At 36.7% G+C, this 27,071-nt stretch overlaps 3 protein-coding genes across 3 annotated transcripts in view; 2 read left to right on the top strand and 1 right to left on the bottom strand.

Moving 5' to 3' along the window:
* Positions 1–9,704, top strand: part of LOC127790497 (inositol polyphosphate multikinase alpha-like) — a 16,402-nt gene extending 6,698 nt beyond the window's left edge. The window contains 2 exon segments of the mRNA XM_052320040.1: positions 8,580–9,459; positions 9,461–9,704. Of these exon segments, the coding sequence (XP_052176000.1) occupies positions 8,600–9,459; positions 9,461–9,518 (918 nt within the window). The 5' untranslated portion in view covers positions 8,580–8,599 and the 3' untranslated portion in view covers positions 9,519–9,704.
* Positions 9,705–11,917: 2,213 nt separating this feature from the next.
* On the top strand, positions 11,918–13,163 carry LOC127790994 (germin-like protein 11-1; the record flags this gene model as incomplete). The annotated part of the gene is given in 2 exon segments (XM_052320730.1): positions 11,918–12,131; positions 12,134–13,163. Coding segments are annotated over 2 exon segments (615 nt in total), but the record flags the coding sequence as incomplete, so codon positions are not given.
* Positions 13,164–19,605: 6,442 nt separating this feature from the next.
* Positions 19,606–24,657, bottom strand: LOC127790581 (respiratory burst oxidase homolog protein C-like). Its single transcript, XM_052320151.1, has 12 exons — positions 23,842–24,657; positions 23,359–23,521; positions 23,196–23,244; positions 22,972–23,085; positions 22,443–22,868; positions 21,963–22,346; positions 21,790–21,885; positions 21,564–21,679; positions 21,331–21,433; positions 21,130–21,203; positions 20,431–21,005; positions 19,606–20,221 (listed from the first exon to the last, which is right to left on the bottom strand). Exons 1-12 carry the CDS (start codon positions 24,422–24,424, stop codon positions 20,112–20,114), a joined length of 2,793 nt encoding a protein of 930 aa, XP_052176111.1. The 5' UTR covers positions 24,425–24,657; the 3' UTR covers positions 19,606–20,111.
* Positions 24,658–27,071: the final 2,414 nt, after the last annotated feature.

Raw genomic sequence — 27,071 nt, 5'->3', positions numbered from 1 at the left:
CTTAAATAATTACATTTTTATGACAATTTTTGCCCTTATTTTTAGCAAAGAATTAACCCTCTTGTTTACGCAATCATGGTTTTTCTTTTCCACCGCCATCTCCTTTTCAAATCTCTTCCTCTCTCTCTTCATCTTCTCTCTCTCTATACTTTAATTAATTTTTTTATAACACTTGAAACTTATATATATACACTAATTAATTTTTAAATTATCATTCTATAACTACTAAGGGTATTATGGAAAATTATACAAAAATAAGTTATTTTATAGCTTATGGTATCAAACACCACAACTACTTAACTACAACTTCTAAGAAGCTGCAGCAAACAGGTTCACAACTTATTCTAAGTTTTAGAAGCTATAATCTAAGAAGCTATAAGCTATAATTTCTTTAATTAAGCTACAACAAACAGGGCCAGAATGTAAAAGTAGAATTTAAAGCAATAATGGAAATAGGGAAAGAGACAATTAAACCACACAAGAGACAAGAATTTATCCTGGTTTAGATTGCTGTGAGTAATTCTACATCTAACCTTGGTCCGAGAGAAATCCATTAGAAATCCAAATTGAATCAATACAAGAAGCCCTCACATCTATCACATGAGTACACCGCTCCACCGAGATTACAAAAAACCTTTATAATCAGTCTTTTCTCTCAGTTTTCAGAATAACACTCGTATACAAAATGAATGATCAAGTAAATCATGACTGTCAGCCTAAGCCTTCTATTTATAGAGGATTTGGGCGGATATTACAAAGGTGTTTTCAGAACAACACTCATACACAAAGTGAATGATAAGTAAGTCACGACTGTTTGCATAAGCCTTCTATTTATAGAGGATTTGGAAAGACTAAGGATAATTTTAAGACTCATATGGATTTGGAAGCAATGGGCATAAGAAAAGAGTTGCACTTGCAACGAGATGGTGACAAGTTTCTGATGTTGTTTGCATTTTACAGTTTGTCATTGACAAAAAGGAAAAAGTTTTGTGAATGGTTAAATTCAATTAAATTACCAGATGGGTATGCATCAAAACTAGCTCGGTGCGTAAATATTAATAATTGCAAAATATTGGGTATGAAAATTCATGATTATCATGTATTCCTATAGCGGTTACTTGCAACTGCAGCACATGGGTATTTAAAAAATGATCATATACTGTATTGTCAAAGTTGAGTTTGTTCTTTAAGGATCTGTTGTTGAGTTTTGCATTGAGTATTTTTCTAGAAAGATAGAGGGAATCAAGAGAACTCTCAAGTGATTGGAAGCGGCTAAATAGACTAAGTTAGGAAGAGGCTATCTTATGTTGTATATATGAAGGGTAGTTTAGACTTTGTGTAGTCTAACTTAAAACCTTTGTAATATCCGCCCAAATCCTCTATAAATAGAAGGCTTAGGCGAACAATCATGACTTACTTAATCATTCATTTTGTATACGGGTTTGTTCTGAAAACACCCTTGTAATATCCGCCCAAATCCTCTATAAATAAAAGGCTTAGGCAGACAGTCGTGACTTACTTGATCATTCATTTTGTATATGAGTGTTGTTCTAAAAACTGAGAGAAAAGACTTATTATAAACGTTCTTTGTAATCTCAGTGGAGCGGTGTACTTGTGTGATAGATGTGAGGTTTTATTGTATTGATTCAATTTGGATTTCTAGTGGATTGCTCTCAGACCAAGGCTGGATGTAGGATTGCTCATAGCAATCTGAACTAGGATAAATCCTTGTCTCTTGTGTGGTTTGATTGTCTCTTTCCCTATTTCCATTATTGCTTTAAATTCTGCTTTTACATTCCGTTGATTGATTTGTATTCGAGTGAGGGTGTGTTTTACATTTGGCTGAAGATTTGAGTGGTCCTAACACTCCTAATCATAACATTTGTGTTCAAAAACTTTGAGAGAAATGGAATAGTCCAAAGGTCTTTTAGGAGGTAAGGAGTTAGGCTCTACAAACAGGTCCTCAAACTCAACTAATAGTATGTTAAGAGAGTCGAGTTCATGTACCTCCCAATGGTGATGAAGTTGGCTGCTGACAGTCAGCATTAGTTCACCTTCCTGCTTCTGATTTCCCCCCATGTTGTCCATGGCATGAATAGAGAACAGTTGTGCCACTTGAGACAACTTGTTTTTGAACATCTTTTGTAGCTTCCTCCCAGTAATCATCTTGCATATATTTGTTTTTGTGCTACCTGTAAGAGTCATATTCCTCCCATCTTTTTCAAAAGTCACTTCCATCCTATTAAAGTCAAAGCTAATGGGGCTTACATTCTTCATCCAGTCAACCCCCAAAACTATATCACATCCTCCTGGCTTCAACAACCTCATATCAGCTTCAAAGTCCTTTCCATGCATCTCCCATTAGAATCCAACACAGGCTGACTTGCTAAATACCTTGTTACCATTGGCCACAGTCACTAACAGGGGTTGTGTGCCAGTGAGTTTGTTGCCTAATTTCTTAGTTGTGCTCTCATCAAAGAAACTATGGTGCTCCCGCAATCTACTAGGACCATCAAATTGCAGCTGTGCACCTTTCCTTCCACTTTGATGATCTTGCTATTGGTTAAACCCCTTAGGGCATGCAAGGAAGTCTCCCCATTATCTTCTCCTTCTATCTCAGTTGTAACTGTTGGTACCTCTTCCCCTGCCTCTACTTCTTCCTCTCCTTCCAATAAGAGTAACTGCCTCTTCCACTGATGCCCTGTTGCATATTTATCCCCACATAGAAAACATAATCCTGTCTATCTTGTTTATTCAATAATCCTTTCCCCCAGTAGCTGATTAGATGTAGCAGTGGATGGAACAGCCAAACTCCTAGAGCTATGGCCAATCTTAACTACCTCCTTATTGAACCCCTTAATTACTTAATGTAAAGCACTGGAGCTTGTCCCCCTTGGCTACAACCTCTGCTTCTTCATTAAAGCTCCATTGTAAGCTCTTGTAACCTAGCACTCTCAGTTGCCTGTTTGATGGTCCTTGGCTACAACATCTTCACTGTGGGCCTTAATTTGTCACTCAAGTCAGTAATGAGGCTTAAGACAAAGTAGACTTATGTCAAATAGGGGTTGAGGTTTAACATAAGTGATTTTAGCTCCTCAAATTTTAGTTGATAGGTCTACACTGAATCCTCTTATCTTAATTTGTTAAACTCCTCTAAAACATCCTATCTTAATTTGTTAAACTCCTCTAGAACATCCATCATGCTTTGATCCCCAAACCTCTCACACAAATCTTCCACAAACTCTGCCCATTGGCAGCCATCTCTAACCTTGATCCAACCTTGGAACCAGGCATTCCCTACATCATTGAGGTAAGTAGAAGCCAATGTGACCTTCTACTAGTCCGAAAAATTGTACAGGGTAAACATTCTCTCACACCTTCTCACCCACCAGCTAGGGTTATGCCCATCAAATAGGGGAATCTCTAGCTTAGGCATAGGAAAGCATAGTTGATTAGAGGTAGCCTGTACTTCTTTCTTTCTTTATACTATGTTGTCCCCAACCACTACCTGTTCTACCTCAAATTCTAAGAATCTGGCTACTCTATGGATCACTCCATTCCCAGGTAGGAGTGGATCCAATCTCTCTCTAGGAGGAAACTCATGAGGGAGACTTACTTGGGGCAATTTGGAGAACAACATAAAACAGTCCAACCTCTTTGCCAATCCATCCATCGAGTTCTCTAGCTTCTGATCCATGGTGACAATCGCTTCATGGTTCCTGTTCGATCCAATCTCCGATGAATCAACCTTGGCTTGCAAAGTGGAGATCATCGAGTTGAATTGTTATAGTTGGGATTCAAAGTTCTTCATTCTGGCGTCGTCTGCAATCAGAATTGAGATCACAGGTGGGAATCGCTGGGCGAGGATGTGCTCTGGTGCCAATTTGTCAAATCCTTGAATTTGAGAGATAATCCTTGAATTAGGGGAATTGAGAAGAAATTTGGGGAGAGAGGGAATGAACAGAGAGAGAGAGAGAGAGAGAAAAGGGACTTTGAGCCGGATAGCAGAATTTGTCTCAATAATTCTTCAATGACTTGAATTAGTCTGGATCAATTATTGTATACTGATCCCTAGCGGTTGGGAATGGTGCCAAAAGGCTGCCAAATTCAAATGAAGTATAACTGCCTGTACGTACCATCTAAGTACAATTAACTATAGCTATACCATCTAACCATTACAATGTACAACCACCCCCCCCCCCCCCCCCCCCGGCGGGGGCCAAACAGCAGTAGGTACATGACAACTTGCATATTGGAAAAACAAAGACAGGTAAAACAAGTAGCAGCAGCAGCACTAAAAAGGCAAACACAGCTGAAGAACACAAGACGTAGCAGCAAGTATTAAGAAGACAAAATAAGGCACGCCAGATTTGTATTTGGGAATTTTCCCCCTTCTCACGGCTGCTTTGAAAAGGAAAACAAAGTATGAAGATTGAAAGAAAAATAAGACATACACAATTGATCTCAGAAAAAGGTTTGAGAGTCTCAAATTTACCAAGCTAAGGAGAGGGAGGGTTTTTTAATACATGATCTGAACTTTGTTGATTGTACAGAGGAGAGGACCGCCGCAGATCATCACTAGAATCAACAAGGGTCGCTGAAATGTTGCCCGAAGGATTTTCAGATTTCAATTTCTATCGCACGAGGAACAGAGGAGAAAAGAGATGGTTGAAGTTGGGATTGAGCGGATGATTTCTGGTTGGCAAATTTTGTTCAGCAAGTTCAGGAGAGGAGCAGAAAATTCATGGGAATGGAATAAAACATATATATATTTATTAGTTTGGTTGGATAAAAAATAAATAAGAAAAGATGAACTGACTGATATTTGTCACAGCCCATGAAAACAGGAACATGAATCTTATATCAGAACCAGGGCCGGACCTGGCCCGTGAATATTTGATTCTTTGGGGGCCCATAAAATTGGGAACCCCCCAAGGGCCCACTGTCAGCCGCCCACCTGCCTCGCGCCTGGCCTTCTCCCCCTCTCGCTTTCGCTCGCTGCCCAGCCTTTCTCTCGCTCCGTCCGTCACTCCTGCCCTCGCCCTCGCCTCTCGCTGCTCGCTGCCTCTCTCTAGCTCCGTCGCAGTTTCGCACCCTCGCCGGCTCGCCCTCGTGGCTGGTGCCTCTTGCTCCTGCGTCGCTCGCTGTCGCTGGTCGATCGCTACCTCTCGATTGCCGATTGGCTCATCACTCATCAGATTCAGTCTTTCAGATCTGCTTCTCAGAGGCTCTGACTTCAGTCTCCATATCTGCTTCAACTTTCTTTCCATCCGACTTCTTAATTAGCGGTTAGTTGCTCCTTCATTTCGTTTCGTTTATGATGCATTCGGAGATTTGGCTTGCTTGCCTATGTCTATTTTGTTGATGTTTGCTGAATCTGGTAAAAGCAAATTTAATTTTATTGATGTTGCTCTATTTTGTTTATGATACATGACATGATGACAACTGTTTTCTTGTTAGAAGTTAGAACTAGAGTCTAGAGATGCCTGTTTATTTTTTTTTTATTATTATTATTACAAGTCTAGATAGTTTAAGATTATTATTATTTAAGTGTGCCTGTAAACGTATGTCTGGAGCTCAAAAAAAAAAAAAAAAGGAAACAGAGGGAAGAAGCATTAGTTCAATGTCAGACCGGTAATATGTTTAAATATTTTAATAGCAACACAGACAGAAGAAATAGTTGAAAACCTAGGTGAAACTTTGGTGAAGGAACAAGAAACTTGGTGACTATACTAGTTACAGTTGCATCTGCATAAAAATGGTTCTCTAAGTTGAAGTTGATCAAGACTTATTTCCACTTAACTATGTCATAAGACGGATTGAATGGATTGGCTATGTTGTCTATCAAGAAAAAAATGCTCGAACAATTTGGTTATGTAAACTTGATTTATATTTTTGCCTCTAAAATTGTAAAGAGAGTAGTTTTTAATTGATAATTTTGGAAATTTTCAATTTTATTCTTTGATATGGTATAAATATTTATTTATTTTTGTATGCTTTATTATGAAAAACTAAAATTTGAATGTATTCTATGATTCAGCGGCCCATTTTTAGATTTCGACTTAGGGTCCTAAAATCTCAGGTACGACCCTCATCAGAACCCACCATAAATGCAACCATAATGCTGTCAGAATCTAATTCAATTCTCTGAGAAAATCTCAAATACCCTTCGTAAACCTGGACAATGGGCAGTAAATTACTTAATTTTTATTTTCTAGATAAGTATAGCAAGCTGAAACAGACTCTCTTCACCTCGCTACCGAGCCAAAGCTCTGTACTTCAGAACATGAAGATGTCACAACATTCTTTCAACTTTGACTTTCCAAATTGTAACCACACAAACACAAAATCTTCACAACATCAGACAGAGAGAGCAACCATTTCGAATGAAAGTGCCGCACAAATGGCTTCCCTTGGCTCAGTGGTGGTATAATTCCTGCCATCACAGCTCCATTAAGATGTCACAATTTGAGGCATTGTATGGTTACAAGCCTCCCCTCCTACCTGCCATCATAGAACATGCTACAGTAGCAGCTGTGGACACCTACCTACAACAACGGCAGAATGTTTTACAGCTGTTAAGGAGCTGGCAACTGCTCAAAACCAGATGAAGCAGTTTGCTGATAGGAGGAGTGAAAGAGAGTTTGATGTGGGAGATGAAGTCTATTTGAAGCTAAAACATTCTCATCAAAGGGCCCTATCTCAAGGATAGGTTTCTAAATTGAGCACAAAGTTCTATGGACCTTCCCCTATTATCACAAGATCTGGACATGTTGCCTACAAACTCCAACTGCCTGCTGATTCCCAGATTCACTCAGTATTGCACTATTACTGCTCAAGAAGTCAGTGGAAACACAAGTTAGCCCCTCCTTACCCTCCTTTGTTAAAGATACTTCCCGTACTATGGAACGGGCTGCCATTTTGGACAAGAGGATCATTTACAAACAGGGAGCTCCTTTGATTCAAGTACTAGTAAAATGGTCTCACCTCCATCTGGATAACAACACCTAGAGTACCTACCACACTTGCTCAAAACAGTTTCCTCAAGCTGCCCACCTTCTCTGTATTTCTTGAGGACAAGAAATTTTTAAGGGGGAAAAATTGTCATGTACCTACTGCTGTTGGGGGCTTGTACATTGTATTGGTGGTTATAGCTATAGCTGATTGTCCTTAGATGGTAGCTACAGGCAGTTGTACTTCATTTGAATTTGGCAGCCTTTTGGCGCCATTCCTGACCACTAGGACCAGTATATAATAACTGATCCAGCCCAATTCAAGTCATTGAAGAATTATTGAGACAAATTCTGCTTTACCGCTCTCAAATTCTCCTCTCTCTTGATCTTTCCCTGTCTCATTCTCTATTCATTACCTCTCTCCCCGAATTTCTTCTCAATTCTCTCTAATTTCCTGCCCCAATTCTCACCAATCGACTGGGAATTCTCTGTCAGATCCAAGGATCCGACAGCAGTCTTTACTGTTTTCTTGTTTTTGTTCTTCAATAATGTTTGTCTTTGTTTTTTCTTTAACGCTGCTGTTGATTTGTTTTCTGGTTTGATTCTACTGTTTGCCATTTGATTATTTTTTTTTCTTGTAATGAACAAGTGAATTAAAAGTAGCATGAAAAAATTGTGATGAAAATATTTGAACTACAAAAATAATTTATACATATATTATGTATAAAATATACTGGGGTTCAGGTACCTATTATCCAATGAGGAAAGGGATGGAGATAGGAGCGAGGAATTAAAAAAAAAATACCCAACAGGGATAGGGACTGGGATGTCAATGAGGATGGGGAAGGGTCCCCTGTCCAAACCCTTCCCATTACCATTCCTAAAGTTCAGTATTTGCAGAGCGGAACTTGAAGCATTGAATTCAAGTGCTCATATCTTCTTGTACTTCTTTCATTAACTTTATAATTCTTGTAGAGTTGATGATACCTTTCAAAAAATGCAATTCATGGATCAAATTTCTCTTTCTTTTTCCAGTTTTCTTCTTTGTACTCACACTTGGCTAGGTCCTCGTGGATGGTACAAAGTAGTTATCTAAATGCAATTCAAGTAGTTGTTTTTATTTTCTTTGTTACCTCTTTGCCCCTCCCTGCTTTTTGAAGACAAGATGATGGAAAACTTTAAGACTTTAAAAGGTTTTTGTAGAAAACCAGTTGGTTGTCTCCTATCTGTGCTTATGTTTTATATTGTTGATATGTAGTGCAACCACCAGTGTAGGTATTGTAATGGGCATGTTCTGTACTGGAGGTGATCTTTGAGGTTTGGGATTCAATGCTCTATTTAGGATGGACTAATTTCAATAGCAAGATGGGGATGTTTGAGGTTTGGGATTCATTGCTCTATTTAGTATGGACTAGTTTCCATAGCAAAAATGAATAACAATCAACTTTTAAATGTCAACATGTTTGCTTCATGGTCAGAAAATCATGGAATAAAGTTTTTTATTTTCTTCTAAAGTCTTAACAAGAGCAGTTTCCTTCTTCATATTGTAGCTTTGATTTATCACCTGTTTCATCCTTTTTCTCGTTTTGGGTTCTAAAGCTGATTTTGTTTTTATTTTTAGGGTAGATTCCGTGAGGTTCCGGGCAATGCTTAACATCCCAGTTCATCAAGTTGCCGGACATCAAGCTGTTGATGGAAATCTTGGGCCACTTGTAGATAATTCAGGGCGGTTTTACAAGCCTCTTCAGAGTCATGAGCGCGGGTCCAGTGAGGTAGCCTTCTACACATCATTTGCTTCCAACACAAGGATCCCGGATCACATTCGCAGATATTTTCCCGTGTTCCATGGCACTCAGCTTGTAGAGGCATCTGATGGAACTGGCCTGCATCCTCATCTTGTTTTGCAAGATCTTGTTGCAGGTCGCATCAATCCCTCCATCATGGATGCTAAGATTGGCTCTAGAACCTGGCCTCCCCAAGCATCTGAAGACTATATAGCAAAATCCTTGAAGAAAGATAGAGAATCCACAAGCATCCCATTGGGTTTCAGGATATCAGGACTCCAAATATATATAAGTGAAGAATCTGGATACTGGAAACCTAACAAAGGGTTCATCAGGAGCTTTTCTGCTGATGGTGTTAGACTAGTGCTGAGGAAATTTGTTTCTTCCAATGTAACTGCAGATTCAGATTCAGATTCAGACCCAGATTGCGCTTTTGCATCAATAGTTTATGGTGGTTCTGCAGGGATTTTGGCACAGCTCCTGGAGCTGAAAGCATGGTTTGAGGATCAAACTATTTTCCATTTTTATTCTTGTTCTGTCCTCATGATTTATGAAAAGGAGTTGGCTTTGGAGGGAAGGAACTTTGTTGCAGAAGTCAAACTGATTGATTTTGCCCATGTCATGGAAGGTGGAGGAGTTATTGATCATAACTTCTTAGGCGGGCTCTGTTCTTTGATAAAGTTTATTTCAGAAATACTAACCACTCCAGACGAGAGCCAAAACTTGTCTGCAGAACTCTGAGAAGAACCAGTTTCCTTGCGATAATGTTACTGATCTATAAATGGAATATGGTGAGCTTTTTTAACCATATTCATTGCCTGCTAGTGGTTGACTCTATTTTGTAAGGCCTCGTTGAACTCCCTGTTATTGACTGGTCTTTATGTTGATCAGATCAGCAGGAACATTTTTATGAATTCAAGTTTTTTGAAGGGAATTTAATGCAATGTTACATCTTCCCTTCTGGCTATGAGTTTGACATGAATGTGTTTTCAAATTTGTGCATGTTCATTTCTGATGCTATATCATCCAACTGCTGTCCTAGTCATTCTTTTAGGCTTTTGTTATGATAATCTATGCCACATGATATGTGTGCATGAAACCTTGTGGCAGTAGAGTTTGTTCTCCATTCTGCGCCAGACATATAAAGCTACATTGTGGCTTGGCTTGGGTTACATATGCCCTTGATCCATGCACAAATAAATGGATCCTAAACATAGATAGTAATTAATTTGGAATTTGTTCATTTGGGTTTCAAGTAATGGTATTCTGCGTCAGCTATACTAGTACAAGAGGAGGACAGTGCCTCCACATGATTGAGGTTGAGGTAATTTTATGGTCTCTTGTTTTAATAATACTAAAAGAGTATTATCATCTTTCATTGTTCGGAGGTACTTGTCATACCATTATATTGATGATAGTATCCATCCCATTTTTTTTTCTTTTCATTTTAAGTGGAGCTAAAATTGGTGTTTGATGAGGTTGATTATTATTTTTTCTTAATTGCTTAATTTGTTTGGTTAGAGTTTTCTGACGTTTGGTTAGCTGATGGATCATTTCTCTAACTTTAGAATTTTCTAATTTACATTTGGGTATAATTGGGGAATGGTGTTGTCGTCTATAGTTCCATTATAGATGCAGCAGCTTTATTAGTCTTTGTTCTACCTATTGAAACATTGTCATTTAGCCGTTTCTGCAATATTTGTTACCTTTAAACCATGATTTGATGGTTGCTTGCAAAAGGTACATAAGTTATATTGACAAGATAAGGTGCCAATACTTGGGGCTTTTTGCTGTTGCTATTAATGGGTTGAAATCACAGGCAGTAGCAGTCTTGTGAATTAGATTCTAGCGGCATTGGATCAGTTTGTGGTTTAACTTTTGGTGGGCATCTTTTATGCTAGATATTAGTGGGGTGAGATCAGTTTACAATACAACTTTTTCGTAATCCTCCTCTTCTTTCAGCCTGATGGTATTTTCATGCTCAGATAACCTTAACCTGTGATTGTTGCTTGTAGACTTGATATGTTCCTGCTCGACATTATCAAATTACTAGTAGCAAGTAGAAACCTATTGGATTAGGAAATCTTTCTTTGCGTTGTATACTTACCAATCTGTGAATTGAAAACCTGGGTAGCAAAGAGCTTCTAAAATCTGCACGAGTAAGAGAGAGACAAAAGAGGAAAGAAGAAAACTCAAATCACATTTGCAGAATCAAAAGAACAGTTGGAATAGGTTCAATGGACATTCAACTCAAGAAAGCTTTTCAAAAAGGTGTATCAAATATGATTTAAATCTTTATCAGCAGAAGCCTTGGTGGATCAAATTACCCTACTAGGATTAAAAACAAGGAGAGAACTTTCTAAAAGTAACTGTTCATCTTAAATATCTGTTTGTTTGATAATGCCATACAAATAGAACTCTGTATACAAACTTTTGTATATTAATGTCATATGGTTCATTAATCTCATATAATGTGACATTATTCTGTTTGAACATCATTTTTCTTACTTGATACATGGATAGAAATTGGTTTTTACAGATTTATTGTTGAACTAGATTTGACCCCAAACATAGTAGCCAATATAGTATCCGTACTGTTCTTTGTTTCTCCCCTCAGTGTCTATCAACAGCTATATCTTCCATAGATGATTTTCATTTCTATAGTCGATACCAACGCTGTACTCCTGATGAATCCTCATATTATCCAACCAAATGAAATAGTAGATGGAAGTTTTGGCTAAATACCAGGGGTCTCCTAGATAAATGTTACCTAGGAAGCTAGTTGCAGCAATATTGCCCTAGTTAGAACTGTACTTGGCTGTTTGAAGCTTAGAAAAGGAACTATTTTGTTGCTTTTAATGCTAGAATAGAAGAGGAATAACTAAGCACAAGGACATGGGACCATCCAGATAACTGCAGCTCAACTTAATTTCTTTAAGCAATACCCTTCTTACCATATAATACACTTACAATGTAAGTAAAGTGAACTCCAAGCTCCAAACTTTAAGAGTAATTGCTTCCACTTGTTGCAATTTGAAGCCCCTTTCCATAAATATCACACTTGAAGCAAAGGTGACACAACACATCCATTAGTCCACACAATAGAAAGCAAATCCAACAAATGAAGAAGCCTTCTCTTCTAGTTCTCTTTGGGGCTTTCCTCTTCAGTTGCCTTGACTTTGTTTGGCACTGGACAGTGATAACCTCCAGGACCAGGACACATGTCCAGCGGCAACATCCACAGGGCAACCCATCTTCATCAACGGCTTCCCATGCAAGAGCCCTGCCAACACCATTGCCTCCGACTTCAAGTCATCAAAGCTGAGCTTTGCAGGCGACACGGACAACTCTGTCCGCTCGTTGACCACCATAGATACTGCTGCTGAGTTTCCGGGCTCAACGGCCTTGGCCTGGCGGTTGCTAGGACCGACTTAGACGTGGGCGGCCTCGTCATGCCACACTCCCACCCAAGAGCCTCTGAGTTGTTCTTTGTCAGCAAAGGTGTCGTGATTGCTGGATTTAGTGACACCAAAAACCAACTTTTCCAATCACAGCTTAGAGCAGGTGATGTCTTTGTCTTCCCAAGAGGGCTTCTTCACTACTGTTTGAACAATGGCTTTGAGCCTGCCACTGCTTTCTCCGTTCTGAACAGCCAGAACCCCGGTCTGGTTAGCATCTCCAGCGCCATGTTTGCGCTCCATGATTCAAGCGCCATTAACATGTTAAAGAAGAGATTAATTTCTCTTTCTTCACTTCAGATGGATCGAATTGCAAATGCAAGTCTCTTCAGATCTTAGGCCTGAAGCTTAGGGGCTTTAAGACAATGGCATGACTTAAAGACAAGGCTTGATCATTGTCTATTTAGTGTGCTGGTGCAAAAACATGGCCTTTAGTTGAGTGGTTTTGGTTATTGATTTGAATCTTTACAATTACCCCGAATTGATTTGCTGCTATCAGTGCTTCATATAGTTGTGGCGCTCTATATTTTGCCATTATTCATCAATTTGCTAGCATTTGCTCAAATATGACATATAGACAGGAAGAAACCTTTAGTTAATTGGCCTCAAGATGGTTGAAAAGAAAGGGAGCCTCTCCCCTGATCTTTGAGCTTCAATTGAACCAATCTACTCCGTACTTGAACTTGAAAGCACGCTTGAGCTTTGTTTGAGGCATGGTAAAACTGCTAATCTGTAGACTTTATAAAGTTATTAAGCATGGTAAAGTTTTGAAGCTCGAGATCTCTGCACTTAAATGTGTAGACTTTATAATGTGGGATCACTCAAGAGTATCAACAGGGTTAGAACTGAATTTGAATTCATGCCCAAATGATATTCTCAAGACTTCCAAAAGTGCAGACTTTATAGTAGGGTTAGAATTGAACTTGAGTTCAAGACAAAATGAAATTCTCTAATATTCCTAAGATTGCCTTTATTATGAAGAATCAAGGATGTCTTCTAATTCGGGAAGTTTCCTCGTTATGTGAGTTTGTAGAGTCATTTTTATATATAATTTTAGTCAAATTTTGTAAAAATATTTCATAAATTGAACTCAGTGTCTAGGGATTAAAGTACAATCTTATTGTTTTGGGGCCAAAATTAGTCTAGGAATTAATTGGGTGGCTCCATGGCCTCCTTGTGAGTTGCTAGAGCCCAACTATGGGAAGGAAAAGGAAAAGGAAAAGGAAAAGAAAACAAAAAAGTACAAAACCTTAGAACTAAATTGGAAATAAATCATTATTAAATAACATGTTAATTTTTAAATAAAAATTAAAAATCAACACTAAAATAAAAGTCAAAAATTAAAATTAGAAAGTTGAACACTCTGAATAATGATATAATATCTGAAGCAAGAGGGGGAATTGAAAGATTGTCCTAGTGTTGGTAATGATTGCATTACCAACGCATGGGCAATCCTCAACCCAAGGGGGAACCCATTCTCCCCCCTCATTTTGAATAGCATATTATTATAACCTAATAAATCCATAGACATAGGAATACTATATTTTTCAATTGTTTAGGTGATGGCTTGTTATTTGATCTATGAATTTAAAGGGTGAAAAGTTGATGATATTATCTCTTGTTATAACTCATAATAAGGGTTTTTTTCTTTTTAAATGTGTTAAATGACTAGTTTACTAACATTTACTGGGTTATATAATTAATTGTATCTATTTTATTACTTTATTAGATAAAATTTTAAAAATAAAAAAAATATAATTATTAACTATTTTGTTGAATAGCTTTTATAAGGTTATATTTTTATCTTCCTTAGAGATAACTTAAGACTCATCATCTTGAACTCTCAATTTGTAACGAATCATTAGTGGCTAAATACTGAATTAGGGTTTTGTGTTGACACGCCTAAAGGGAACTCACTAAGCTAGAATTGCCCGTAGTCGAGTCCATTTCACAAATGGTTGACAATTGACACTCCTAGTTGGCAAATGGGTTATCTATACATCAAAGAGTGATAGACGTGATACACATGTACAAATAATAAATAAATAAAATTTTATTAGTGATATTTGACGGTTAGAGTTTACCTTTAAATTTTTTAGACAATACTTTAAGGGTTCATTTAATTTGCAAACAGGATATCGATATTGCAAGTCCTTAATTACTTACCCCAACCTGTGAAGCACGGAAACGGCTCGGCAACGCCGTTCCAGCGTTTTCGAACTATTTCGGCGTTTTCGAACCGTTTCCCGTTTCGGAAACGAAAAAAACGGCCCGAAACATTTTTCGGGCCGTTTGTGTAATTTTTGAAAATGTTCGAGCCGTTTCAAAATTTTAAGAACTCACCTGAAACGCATTTCTAACCTAGAAACGCGTTTCAGCGATTGCCCAGCTAGCTGCTTCGATGCTCCATCGTCTTTCAAGTTTTTCCAGCCGCCGATCGTTCTTTCTTAGCTCTCCGTTGCCACTCTTGTTCTTGCCTTCTTGTATCTGTAAATAACCCACTCCCCTTTCTCTCTCTCTCTATATATATATATATATAAAAGTTAATAATATATATAAATTAACAATTATATATATATGAAAATATATATGTTTAACACTTGACAGTTTGCATATTTATGTATATATATGCGAAAATATATATATGTTAACAATTAAACACTTAACAGTATGCGTATCAATATATATATATATATGTAAAAATATATATAAGTTAATAGTATATATAAGTTAACAGTTATATATATACGAAAATATATATGTTAGTTCATATTATTAGTTTATATTAGTTCATATATTGTTGATAATATAATAATTATTTGTTTTTAATTGCTGTAATAGAACTTTTTAAATATATTGATGGTTGTTTGAATGTATTGTGAACTTTATATTTATGTTTATTTGAATACATTATAGAATTTATATTTATTGTTTATATTTGAGTATTTTTTATTTTTACATCAAAAATTATATTTGCAAAAAATTCCTTATTTTTTTTAAATTTACAATTTATCCCACGTTTCCGTTTCCTACTTTTTTAGAAAAATGCCATTTTTACGTTTTCGTTTCCTATCGAAAACGTTTCCCGTTTCTATTTCCATGCAACCTAGACCCCAACTCCTCTCTCGAATTAAGTCATTCATTCTCTATGTGATTCGAACTCTCATCTCATTTATTATCTATAAAAACAAACCAAATATAGAATAATTTTTTTATGTCAATTTATCCTATCTTATCCTATATGGTGAATCAAAAAACCCTAAATAAATTGAACCTTGGTGTAGTGGTAGAAAGGGATTTGAGACATTAATTTTTATATAGACATGTAAGGATCGATTAAGCTAATTATATACAAGATAATTTTAAAATTTAAAAGTCTGTTCCCTTTATTGTTTTCAGATCGTTTTTAATTTTTAATTTTTTAAAATAATAAAAACATGTTTAATTTTATATTTTTAAGAACGTATTTTCGAAAATAAGAAAACAATTTGTAAAGAAATTTCATAATTACAAAAAGTGGTTTTAACTGTTTTCATCACCAACATACTCAAAATTTTCAAAACATAAAAAATGCCACCGACAAAAAAAAAAAAATACATTTTCAATAATCTCAAAATAAACACTCAAAACATAAAATTGAAAATAAATTCAAAAGTCAAAATTAAAAACTGAAATACAAAAGATCACAACCACTTGATTATGAGATTCTATTATTTAAAATTTTAAATTTATTCCATCTCTAATTGACTTCGTCTAATTTATATAAGTAATTATAAACTAAGTCTATACAAGAATTTCTTGTCAATATATCAGTACTCTTGTGCATGGGTTAGCGTAGTGGAAGGGTTTAGATTCGTGACATAATGAACATCATCAATTCAAACAAATCTTGTTAAATTATGTAATATTATATATACTGCGTGAAATTTCAACAACTACAAATTTGAAGAAATCAATTAACTTATTTAACCATATTGATAAAATTATATTGAAGACACGTTAGTGGTGTTATTATACATTAACACTAATTGAAATTGCAATCACCGTAAATTATTTTGAAGAAAATCAATCCACTAATTTATTCTAACATTGTCATGCTATAAAGTAAGATTTTTTTTTGGAGAGATTTGTTATATTGTCCCCGTCGGGCAAACCTGATGTGGGCATGCAGGGGAAGGGATGAGGCTCATGCCTCTCTCTGATTTTTTTTTATCTCGGACAAATATTATGTTACCCAACACGAGTAAATAATAATTTTATTATTTTGATGTAAGCATTTATAAAAAAAGATAAGATTGAATCTTTTAGTTTAGTTTTTGATGCTCAAGTCAATGCAAAGTATTGTTAGAAAGTATGTATTGAGAAAGATAAATTAAATAAATTTACTTGTAGAATCTTTGGATACCCTCCCTATAGAGGTTGAGTGAGATGATATTTGGTATTATGGTTATGAGTTAATGAAGGAATCAGTAGGTCGAGTTGAGATAATGACAAATCAACTAAATTTGTTTTGAATAATCCTAGATTAGGATTTGAGAGTGAAATTTTTTGATTTATTTCTTTCGATTTGGGCTGAGTGGATATAGAGACTTATTATTTATTGTTCGACAATTTGGGCATGTGGCAAGCCAAAGAATATTTGTTATTCTTAAGAAATAATTTAGTAATTTGATTTGTTATTTTTAAGAGATAATTTAGTAATTTAACCTTATGAGTATCCCTCAACAAGAGGCTATCTATTCTATTATATAAGCAAATTCTTTATTTTAGTGTTATGAAATTCTATCTTTAAAATAAACTCTCAAATTGGCCTTTATATATTCTCAAAACTTTAGTTATTAAATATTTTGTTAACACATATATAACTCTTGATGAAATATTATCAAAAAATAAATTACGATACCCATAAATTTCAAGAAACCAATTCAATAATATTATGCTTTGAGGAGAGGAGAGATGAAGAAAAATGGAATCTTTTTGGTGTTGCCAAGTTGACAACAATCACCATGATTTTTGACAACACAAAATAATTCTCACTGAAAACGACCATATATCCAAACAAGCATGAGTGAATGCTTAGCAACAAGGGGTTGTCTTTTAAAATTGCTAAGAAATAGACAAAAGGATGACTTTCTCTGATGCTTACATAATAATTATTATTATATTTCATTTACAAGCTTTCGAGTTAGTCTAATTTTTCCTTTCATGTGTGATTAGACTTTACCATATAATAAGGTAAATAGTAAAAAAGAAAAATTGTAAATCTTTATGTGAATTTATAAATTTATCTAAATGTTTTAAGTTTGATAATTGTATCCTAATTAATTTAATTAGATATAATTTTATCTAATACCTAAAATTAATTTGGGAGACTATGTCATTGCTGATATGACACGTCACTTGTCATATACACATATAAAAAAATAAAAAATAAAATTATATATGTGAGTCTCATTCATATGTATACATATAAGATCCCACTCATATTTATATTTATGACACGTGATTTGTCACGTCAATAATGATATGCATCTCTTAAATTAATTTCAAATATTGAATAAAATTATACTTAATTGAAATACAATAACAAAATTAAAACGTTTGGATAAATTTACAAATTTTCAAAAAAGTTTGAATTTTTTTTTTTTTTTGTTTACTATTTGCCCTATAATAAATATTGAATTTCCAATGATGTGTGAGCTGGGAAACTTTTATTTGTTAGACTTCAAGTATTATATTGAATTGTTGATTATCATATCTTCTAAGATTGTATTCAAATTGGAGGTCAACAATGATTGTGGAGACTTGGGTTTGGGTGGAAACTAACCTTCCCCATTGTTTGTTCTTTTCTTCTATCTTCCTTGTAGAAGTTTTGTTATTGTGTGGAAAGGAGAAAAACAATTCTTTTCAAAAAGTAAAGTTGAATCTCATTAAATAATGTGATAAATTTCCTCTCGCTAATCATATGTATTCATGATCATTTATTATGTAAAACTATTACATTCAACGATGATCAGGGAAAAAAAAGTTTTTAAAAATAATAAAATTATAGAATTATGTTAGATGTATTATGACCAAAATATCTCTCGTCTTCATACGTCTCATGTGTCTTTATGCGCTTCACGAGGGACTTTTTTGTATTGATACACTTTTATGTAGCCCAAAGTGTACACAAAGGTATACCAGTAATATTTTTCAAAATTATAATTCAAACAAATAAGATTCTTCTTTTCTTTGTTTTTTCCGTGTAAAATTACAAAGACTCTTTGAGGTTTGTTATCATAAAATTTGACATGTGTTTGAACTTTAAAGTCACCACGATATCCAATCTCATAGTTTTCAAATGAGCTAAGGACACGTTAAGTTGATTTCCCAAAGGAAAACCATCTTGGTTGAAAAGGAAAGGAAGGAAATTAAGTGCACCATACCAAAACCTAAAAGCAACCAAAACAAGGAAAAGCACATCACATTAGCAAACCTAACAAAGAGGAATGAATTAGAAGATGTGAAGAATATTTATTTGATTGCAATGCTTGAAATAGTCAGCAAATAAAGATATTTACTAAAGATTTGTTCACTCCATAACGAAGAATACAAAAATAAAAATAATTTAATTCTTAAGACCAAACTTCAGATTATGAAAGTCAAAAGAAGGTTGTTGGCAAAATTCAAAAAAAAAAAAGTCAAAAGGAGTTCCCATTAGAATCTTCTATTGTAATTAATACAGAGCTCCTTAAAATAACAATTAGTAGGAATAAAGTTCCTTTTTTTAATTTTTTTTGTTGGTTAATTTAAGACTTCCATGGTTGGAATCAATGAATAATAAGAAGACTCAACCATTTTATGGTGACTATCGACTCTATATCACAGTTGGCCTTCTTTTATATGATTTATAAGGGTCTTCTAGAAGATATAATTATGAATAGAATTTATGTAGTTGCAACCCAATATAGTAACTTAAAAGCTTGATATGTGGTTTTAGTTTAGATTTTTATATGGTGGGATTTCGTTAAGAAATCCATTATGTGTCACCCCTTTCACTAGGAAGACAACACCAACAACCCGAGCCTTAATTTCCGTTAAGTGGAGTTTTGACTAGATGAATTTTGGTTTGGTGATCTGTTTTCAAACCTGTCACAGATCATGGTGGACAGGTTGAGACCCTTTTGAAGGTGGTGTGAAACTGAGAAGTTAAAGCAATTTGCAGCCAAGCAAAACCAACCCTTATTGGTTTCCAGTTGTCAAGTGCACTAAGCAAGACAAAAAAGAAGAAGAAGAAGATGGTGGAAACTGCTGATGCTTTTCCTTGGTTTCCAACTTTGAATGGAAATCAACATCCAGTGATGCTCCGAACTAAACAAAGTACAACCGAAGAAAAGGAAAAGTCACACCAAAGCAAAGAGCAGCGAATTATCATAATCAACTCGAACTAATTGGTTAGGATGATTATCATTAATATTGTGTATATGTGAAGAAGGGTATGAAAAAAATATACATTTCAAGGTCAAATTACATCATATAGATATATATATATATCTATAATTGGTGGGTCGCATTGTGCATGTCCAGCACCATTGTCTCCGCATTATCTCTGTATATAGTATTCCTTCTAAAATCAAAATTCTCAGGCTTGAACAAGAGCTTTACCTACTCCAACCAATATCCAAGTGGGCTGGTGGTCCCAATCCAAACAGGGACCAATTCCACTTTCTTCTTCCTCTACATTTCTTCTATATTCATCAGCCACCATATCTGTGGCTACCCTCTTGTCAATAATCGTGAGCTTGGTCATTAAATAATACAATATTACAGATAATAATATGCGATTATGGATGTACATTAGAAGATTAGTATTGTAGTAGTATATATGTAGATGACGAGCTTCACGTGTTGTCATCCAATAATCCATGGAGGTTTCAAAAGTTCTCTTTGTGGAATTCAAATTTGGTAGAGGTCTTGTGGGAGAAATCCAGGGCTAGATGTCTTAACTCTTTTGTTAGTGCTGGTGCCCCACAATAGAAGACTCCTGCAATTTGTCCAAAGGGGCAAGAATTACAACATTGAACAGAAAATTTTGCCACCATTGGCAGGAATGTAATTGTTAAGCTAGATCATTGAATTCAAAGTCGACATTGCGGTGGTGTTTGTTGATGAATGTGAATGACAGGAAGAGAGAATTAGGCCGAAACGGTGCTTGGATTAGTACGTAAGAGTTAAAAGAGTCCGAGTACTTACCAACACGGTCATTGGTGTGGTTGAGAGCTACGCGTTTGTAGACATCGCGCCACTTGGGCTTGGCGAAATGGGACTTAACCCGGGTGCCAGACACCACGTCCACGCCATGCTTGGCGTGGTTGATCGACTGCAGCATGGTGATGAGGGCAGAGCGAGCATCGCCTTCTTCATACACGCTGGTGCAGTAGTTGTGCATCTCTATGACCCCCTTGTTATCCATTTCGGCCACTTCATTCATGATCCCTTTAAACCAGTCAAAGGAGCCTTGTTCCCTCGTCACCCAATAGAAGTATGCTCTTCTGGTCTTGAAGCTGTTGCTGCTGCCGCCACTGCCCGATCCCGGCCTCCTCTTGAGTGTTGTGGGAGTAGGAGAAGTGGCAGATAAGTTGTCACCAGGTCCATTTTCCAAGGCATTCTCTTCTTCCTCCGTGGCCTTCATGTTGTTCACAATATCTTTTACAATGCTGATCATTGGTGTTGCCCCAATACCTAGGCCTACTAGTAAGACCACTTCATATTTCTTGTAATCTTGTGCTGGTGCACCATATGGACCGTCGATCAACACCCTCGGGAAACTGTAAAAACAGCAGATCAATACATACTTGTAATTAATCAGAGAAATTTTTGTACCTCGTTGTGGATCATCAATATGTTTAAGTTGAGTGGTTTTGTGGGTTAAAAAGTTGGAAATGCACTTACTTGGGTTCCTTGTCTCCCTGCATGTGATCAGCTCTGAGGAGTCCACTTTTCCCGGTAGGCGGTGGCTGACACACCTAGAAGGACAAAGACAAATACAAGAAGAGGTTAACATTGGCGAGTTAGAATTCATGTAGTGGGATATCTAAGGCTCGATATGCTGTATATGTTGTCGTATTCCCAATGAAGGGACAGCATGCATACCTGTGAGAACACTGTCTTGAGTTGTCGTGTCCAATCACCAACAGTCCGAATATGAACACTGAGGTAGTCGTCACCAGGAGCAGAAGTAATGGAGAACGGGTGCCTGTTGATATGGAAGAAAGAATTCAACATACATGACATTGTATGCCATAAACTTAGCATAAATAAATATGAACACGAAAACACCATTTTCATCGTCAATTTTGATGGATATATCAATATCAGTCACTTACCATTCAAATGGGGAAACAGCAGCACAGTTGACAAACATGTATTGCCCACTCTTGTATTTGAAGCCTTGAGGCCTGGACATGTGAAGTGCTAGCACATTGCCAGGATAAAGAGCCACCTTCAAGTCAAATCACAATGCAAATCAATCACTAACTTCCCAAGAAAATCTTCTCCCATTTACCTCAAATACTGATTCAAAAAGCCAAGGCTGTGATCAAATTTTCTTACCTTCAGTATCTTAACAGGCTTGATGCTGGATCTGAATGCCCTTACCAATCTTTCACACCCATACAGCATGATTGGAACCGCCACGTACATCCAAGTCTGTCAGTGCAACGATTCGGGTAAGCACTATCAAAAGGATGCTAACAACACTGAGCAAATGAGGCTGGATCACTTACTGTTTTCTTGTACCATTTGTGGGTGAGATAAAGCTTCATGCCATGAGCAATGAGCAGCGCGTAGACGATGACGAAGAGGTGGTGTGAATACCAGAAGGCATTGAATCCGGTGAGCTTGTTCAGGGGCCTGGGCAAGTTGACTCTGCCTCGCCTAAACCAAGGAGTTGCCAGTGTGAAGGCTATTGCCATGAGCACCACCATGATGATCCCACTTATGCCTTCGAAACTCTTCACGAAATGCCAGTAGCTCGTGGCCTGCTCCCCGAAATACTTCTCCATTGGCTCGTACTCTTCAGAAGTAGCATGAAGAAGGCGCGGGAAATCGCAGGTTAAGTGAGAGATTGAATGAATCCCAACTCCAATCGCTATTGCCACGGCTATGACCTAATTAAGGAAGTGAAAGCAGCCGTCAGCCATGGATTAGTGTACTTGCCAAGCTGAGGAAACCAGGAAGACATCATCAAATTAGGCACTACGTACCTTGTGGAAATTGAGGTTGTCGTCGAACGGAAGAGCAGATCCAAGCTTGGTTTTGGTCCTGAGCCAGGTGATGGTGTTCCGGCAAACAGGAAGCAGAATCAGGGCCATGTTCAACTTCAGAGTCTCGGCTGCACCCTTGGCCATGGAAACACAAGACCCCATCACATCATACGCCGCTCTGTTGCGATATTGAATGAATTTCCAAGCGAATAGCCCCGCCATTACCGCCATCCACAGCGCCATCACCCACACTCTCTGCCAGTTGTCCAGCAAGAAGTACTTGGCGTGCCGATACCATCTTCTTATGGGGTTCAGCTCGTGAGTTGTCTTCAGCTTCTGGCTCAGCATTTGGCTCAGCATTCGGCTCTCCCCTCCTCTAGTCGACTGGATTGGAGCTTGCAGCAGCAGCATCTCCAAGTTCACCATCTGTTTCCCAGTCACAATCATCAAATGGCCGAGGAATTTGACAATCTCTGCTAAAAGATGACTAGTTTAAGTTTTTTTTTTTTTTTAAAGATTTTGTTTTTACCTGTATGTAGCCAAGATTATCCGGGTCCAGCTCTTCCATGATCAATGCTGCATACTCATCAGCCTGTTTTTGGATATTTGACAGCCTGTTTGCAGAAGCACTGAGGCTTATAATCTGTACAAAAAGTGTGGAAATGTAAACATGTTTTGTTGAATTGGAAGCCAACAAGTTTTAATCAGAAAACAACAAAAGAAAAAGTTTTTAACTACAAGACAAATGTTTACCTCTCTGACTTCTTCTTCAGCTATTCGGCCATCGGCGTCTTTGTCAACCCTGCAATCAGGCAATGGTTTCGTCATCCACATATAAATTAATATTCTCTCAGCATGATTGTGAAATATTTGTATTATATTGAGTAATTGATAAGGAAGTGGGGAGATGTCTCACATGTCAAAGAAAGTTTGAAGCCGAGAGTCGAAGCTCTGGTCGGCGATTTGGTCCCAGAACTCTCTCAGCTGCGTTTTGTTGATTGAATCGCCGGTAATGCTCCTTCTCCGGGCGAGCGCATCGAAGAGTTCTCCGGCGAACTCTTTCGACTCCTTGTTCATCCCTGTTGTCACGATCAATCCAAGCTTCTGTTAGATAACTCCTCAAATCCAAATCAAATGAAGATTTAAGTATGATACTAACAACATGTTAATTAGTTAGATGTTGCACCCAGATCATTCTGATTCAGTTCGAATAGTGATGATCGGTTTGAACTCATCGGCCGGTGGGTCAAAATGACCAAAATGCCCTTGGGCTCATAATCACAAACATTACGTACCCAAGGACATTTTGATCATTTTGACATGTAGCCCAAACCGAATATCATTGTTCTTTTAGTTTTGTCGATGCAACCACTGTGACGTGTCCTCAGTCGTGGGTTACCTATGCATTCGCCGAACAGGGAGCGGTGGAGGAGGCCGTCGGAGGAGGCGGTGAGGCGGTCGAACTGCTTCTCCACCGCTGCCCAGCCGCCGCCACCATCGGTCTTGGCGATGAACTTCAGCCCCCTGAGAGCTTGAGCGGCGGCGGACTTGGTCCGATCGAACCGGCCGAGATGCGGTCGCCTCGAGAATGACGCCAAGCGCCTGAGCTCCTGCGAAACCTGCTTGATCCGAGAAGAAGCATTCCTCACCACCGACAACGACCTCTTCTCCAACCCTTTGGCCAGCAAACTCAGCTCCGGGTCCTCCATCTCCCCGCCATCGGCCGCCTTCACGCTGTGCACGGCGACGGAGTCGTCCCGTACGTCTAGCGTGATCTCCACGTAATTCTGGTCATCGTCCCCGCCGGAAGTGGCCGCGTCCGGAAGGTCGAACCCCGCACTCTTCCGGCCGCCGCCTCCTCCTCCTCCTCCTTTCTTGTTCAGAGGGCCGCTTAACGGGCCGCTGTAGGCAACCCTGTCTGAGCCGACAATCTCGGTGTCGGAATGGCGATGCTGGTGGCGCTCTACTCCAACTTTCTGCATTTGGGTGGCCGCAAATTCTCCTGCTAAGAACTTTAAGCCTCGATCTTCACAAATTCTGAATCGGTCGCTAAGAATCTCACAGTATCTCTGTACGCCGGAAAATTAACTAACGAACAAACAAATGATGATAATGAATAGAATAGATCAGAGGTTTTGATCAAGAATACCCTCTCTCTCTCTCTCTCTCTGGGTTTCTGATAGCTCTTTGCCTTTCTTGCACAATGAAATGAGGCCTTCCATGTATATATACATATAAAAATATACACATAGGGAGAGAGAGAGAGAGAGAGAGAGAGAGAGAGACCTGTACAATCCACACAGAGTGACTCATGGTAGTCTCATCATCGAGTTGAGTCAATAAAATAATAAAATATATGTAACATTATGTACTATTTTTAAAATATATATATTATTTAATAATAAAAAAGTTGGATTTTATTTTTTTCTTTTATAATTAGTAGCGGTGGGAACACGGTTGTTTCGACGGAGGAAGGAGAAGGAGAAGGAGGTACGCTGCGTTTGACTGCCTGCTGCCCACGTCACCTTCCACGTATTCATATTCATTTTCAAAAAATATAAACACACTTTTTAATGGAATTTCTAATTCTTTCAATATCTACTTTCTTAATTAATTTGCATCAAATATCTGGTGCTATCAATTTATCCTTAAATGAAATAGTTAATTTTTAGGAGCATTGTTCTCTTGGGTTAGATTTATCCGACATTGGCATTCAAGGGGTGGGTGGTGGGAGCCACGCTCGGGTTTACACCCCTTTTGATTTTTTTCGCGTCGATAAATCTTATGTTAATATAATAATTTTATAATTTTTAGTATGTTATTCTCAATAAAATGATGTAATTTTAAAAAAGAAAAAAAATAATATTAAGAGTTATATGTCACATTATCATTGACAAAGTGTTAGATAAAAAAGACAATGACACATGATTTTCTTAATCTCCTCTGATAAAAAAGTATCACATGACTGATGATCGTCATCAATCATGATTTCTAGCATTATTTAATGATAAATTAGTCAAAAAAATGTGAGATAACTTGAAATGACATTAAATTTCTTCAAATTTTCTACCTACAAAATATATGATACATCAAATTAGACATTTGAGTGATGACGATAAAGAATTTGATACATTCAACAACGTGAATATGCATAGCATTCGACATCCTTAGCTTTTGACGAAGGATTATAACGAAGAACAAATGGTAGTATAAATTTGAAATAAATTGAAAGTTTATTAAGATGAGCATTGAGAAAAATGTATAATTAAAAACACGACGGATGAAAGGTGAGTTTTTTTTTTTTGTGTGTGTGTGAGAATTAACCCATCATATTTCTATTCGTTAATTTCTTAAAAGTTATTTTTAAAGCAATATTATTTGATCAAACTCAATCTAATTGTCGATAAAAAAACAGGATAATTATCTATAGGCACGAGGTTTGGGATGACTTTTAGTTTCTCTATGCCACACTACTATTAGTAAATTATCATTTTGTGATGAGATTACGAATTAAATATTGGGGATGAATCGTATTAAATTTTTTATTTTAAGATTTCTATACTTAGTGTCTCCAATTTGATTGTAACAAATGTAACTAATAACAAGAAGAGTGGGACATTTTAGATAAGATTTTATCTATGTTGCACGGAAACACTTTATAGGAGTCGTTTCCTAATTTTTGAAATGTTTCAAAAACGTTTCTTATTCTCATTTCGAACCCTATTTATGCCTATTTTTTTTAAAAGAATGTCCATTTCCACGGTTTCCTATTTCCGTTTCCGTACAATATAAGATTTTATCAATGATGAAGTGTTTGTTTGTTCATGACCTTTTTGTTTAAAGAAAGTACAAGAAAATAAAATTATTTATAATAAAATTAGAGTGGTATTTATTAAAATAAAATATATAAATAATGATTAAAATAATTTAAACATATAATAAGAAGAGTGATAAATGCACTTGTAAATAAACTAATAAATAAAAAGTCAAAAAGAGAGATTATGGCTTAAAAAATTTAGTCACAGAAGGGCAACATGGAAAGGGGTAGGAAGGACAAATTGACCTTATATATTATATGCGCATATATAAATTTTCTAAGTTAAAAATACTAATTGACTATATTTTCAATGTAAACATGGTTAGGGCCGGTACTATTTTTTTATTTATATAAACTTTTTAAATAAAGGTTAACATAACTCCTCCCCCCCCCCCCCCCCCCCCACAAATAAAATTCATACAAAATAATGTGTTAAGATTATATATTTTGAATTGAACCATTTTTTAAATTTCTTTCTTTTCTACTAGAATTCTTACAATAACCCGTTTACCGTTTCTTCGTAATTTAGTCAACACCAAACAAATATAAATTGATATTGTTTAGAATTAAAATTCGAAATACCACGAGATTTTTGTTTTATAGGTAACCTCTTACGGCTAATTTAATATCTTAATTTTAGAGAGGAAGCAAGAAAGGATAATAATAAGTTAGTTTAAGTCTTAGACCTCTACCTTATCTCTAAAATTTGGGGCTTATATAGCATAATTAGAGACAACTTGATTGTGTTTTATTTTTTTGTTAAACCATTTCTTATGATATGACCCATAAGTAGAGCCGGCTTCAGGCATAGA

Source organism: Diospyros lotus, chromosome 14, assembly GCF_014633365.1.
Source record: "Diospyros lotus cultivar Yz01 chromosome 14, ASM1463336v1, whole genome shotgun sequence".
NCBI classification, from domain to species: domain Eukaryota; kingdom Viridiplantae; phylum Streptophyta; class Magnoliopsida; order Ericales; family Ebenaceae; genus Diospyros; species Diospyros lotus.
The sequence above is the reverse complement of the archived record's forward strand: the minus strand, read 5'-3'. Positions and strand labels throughout refer to the sequence as shown.

Coding starts and splice junctions, on each gene's coding strand:
- LOC127790581 (XM_052320151.1), bottom strand. CDS start 24,424: ATGCAGAAAGTTGGAGTAGAGCGCCACCAGCATCGCCATTCCGACACC. Junction 22,347..22,442: donor ACAACCTCAATTTCCACAAG/GTACGTAGTGCC, acceptor TTCCTTAATTAG/GTCATAGCCGTGGCAATAGC. Junction 21,680..21,789: donor AGCCTGTTAAGATACTGAAG/GTAAGAAAATTT, acceptor TTTGACTTGAAG/GTGGCTCTTTATCCTGGCAA.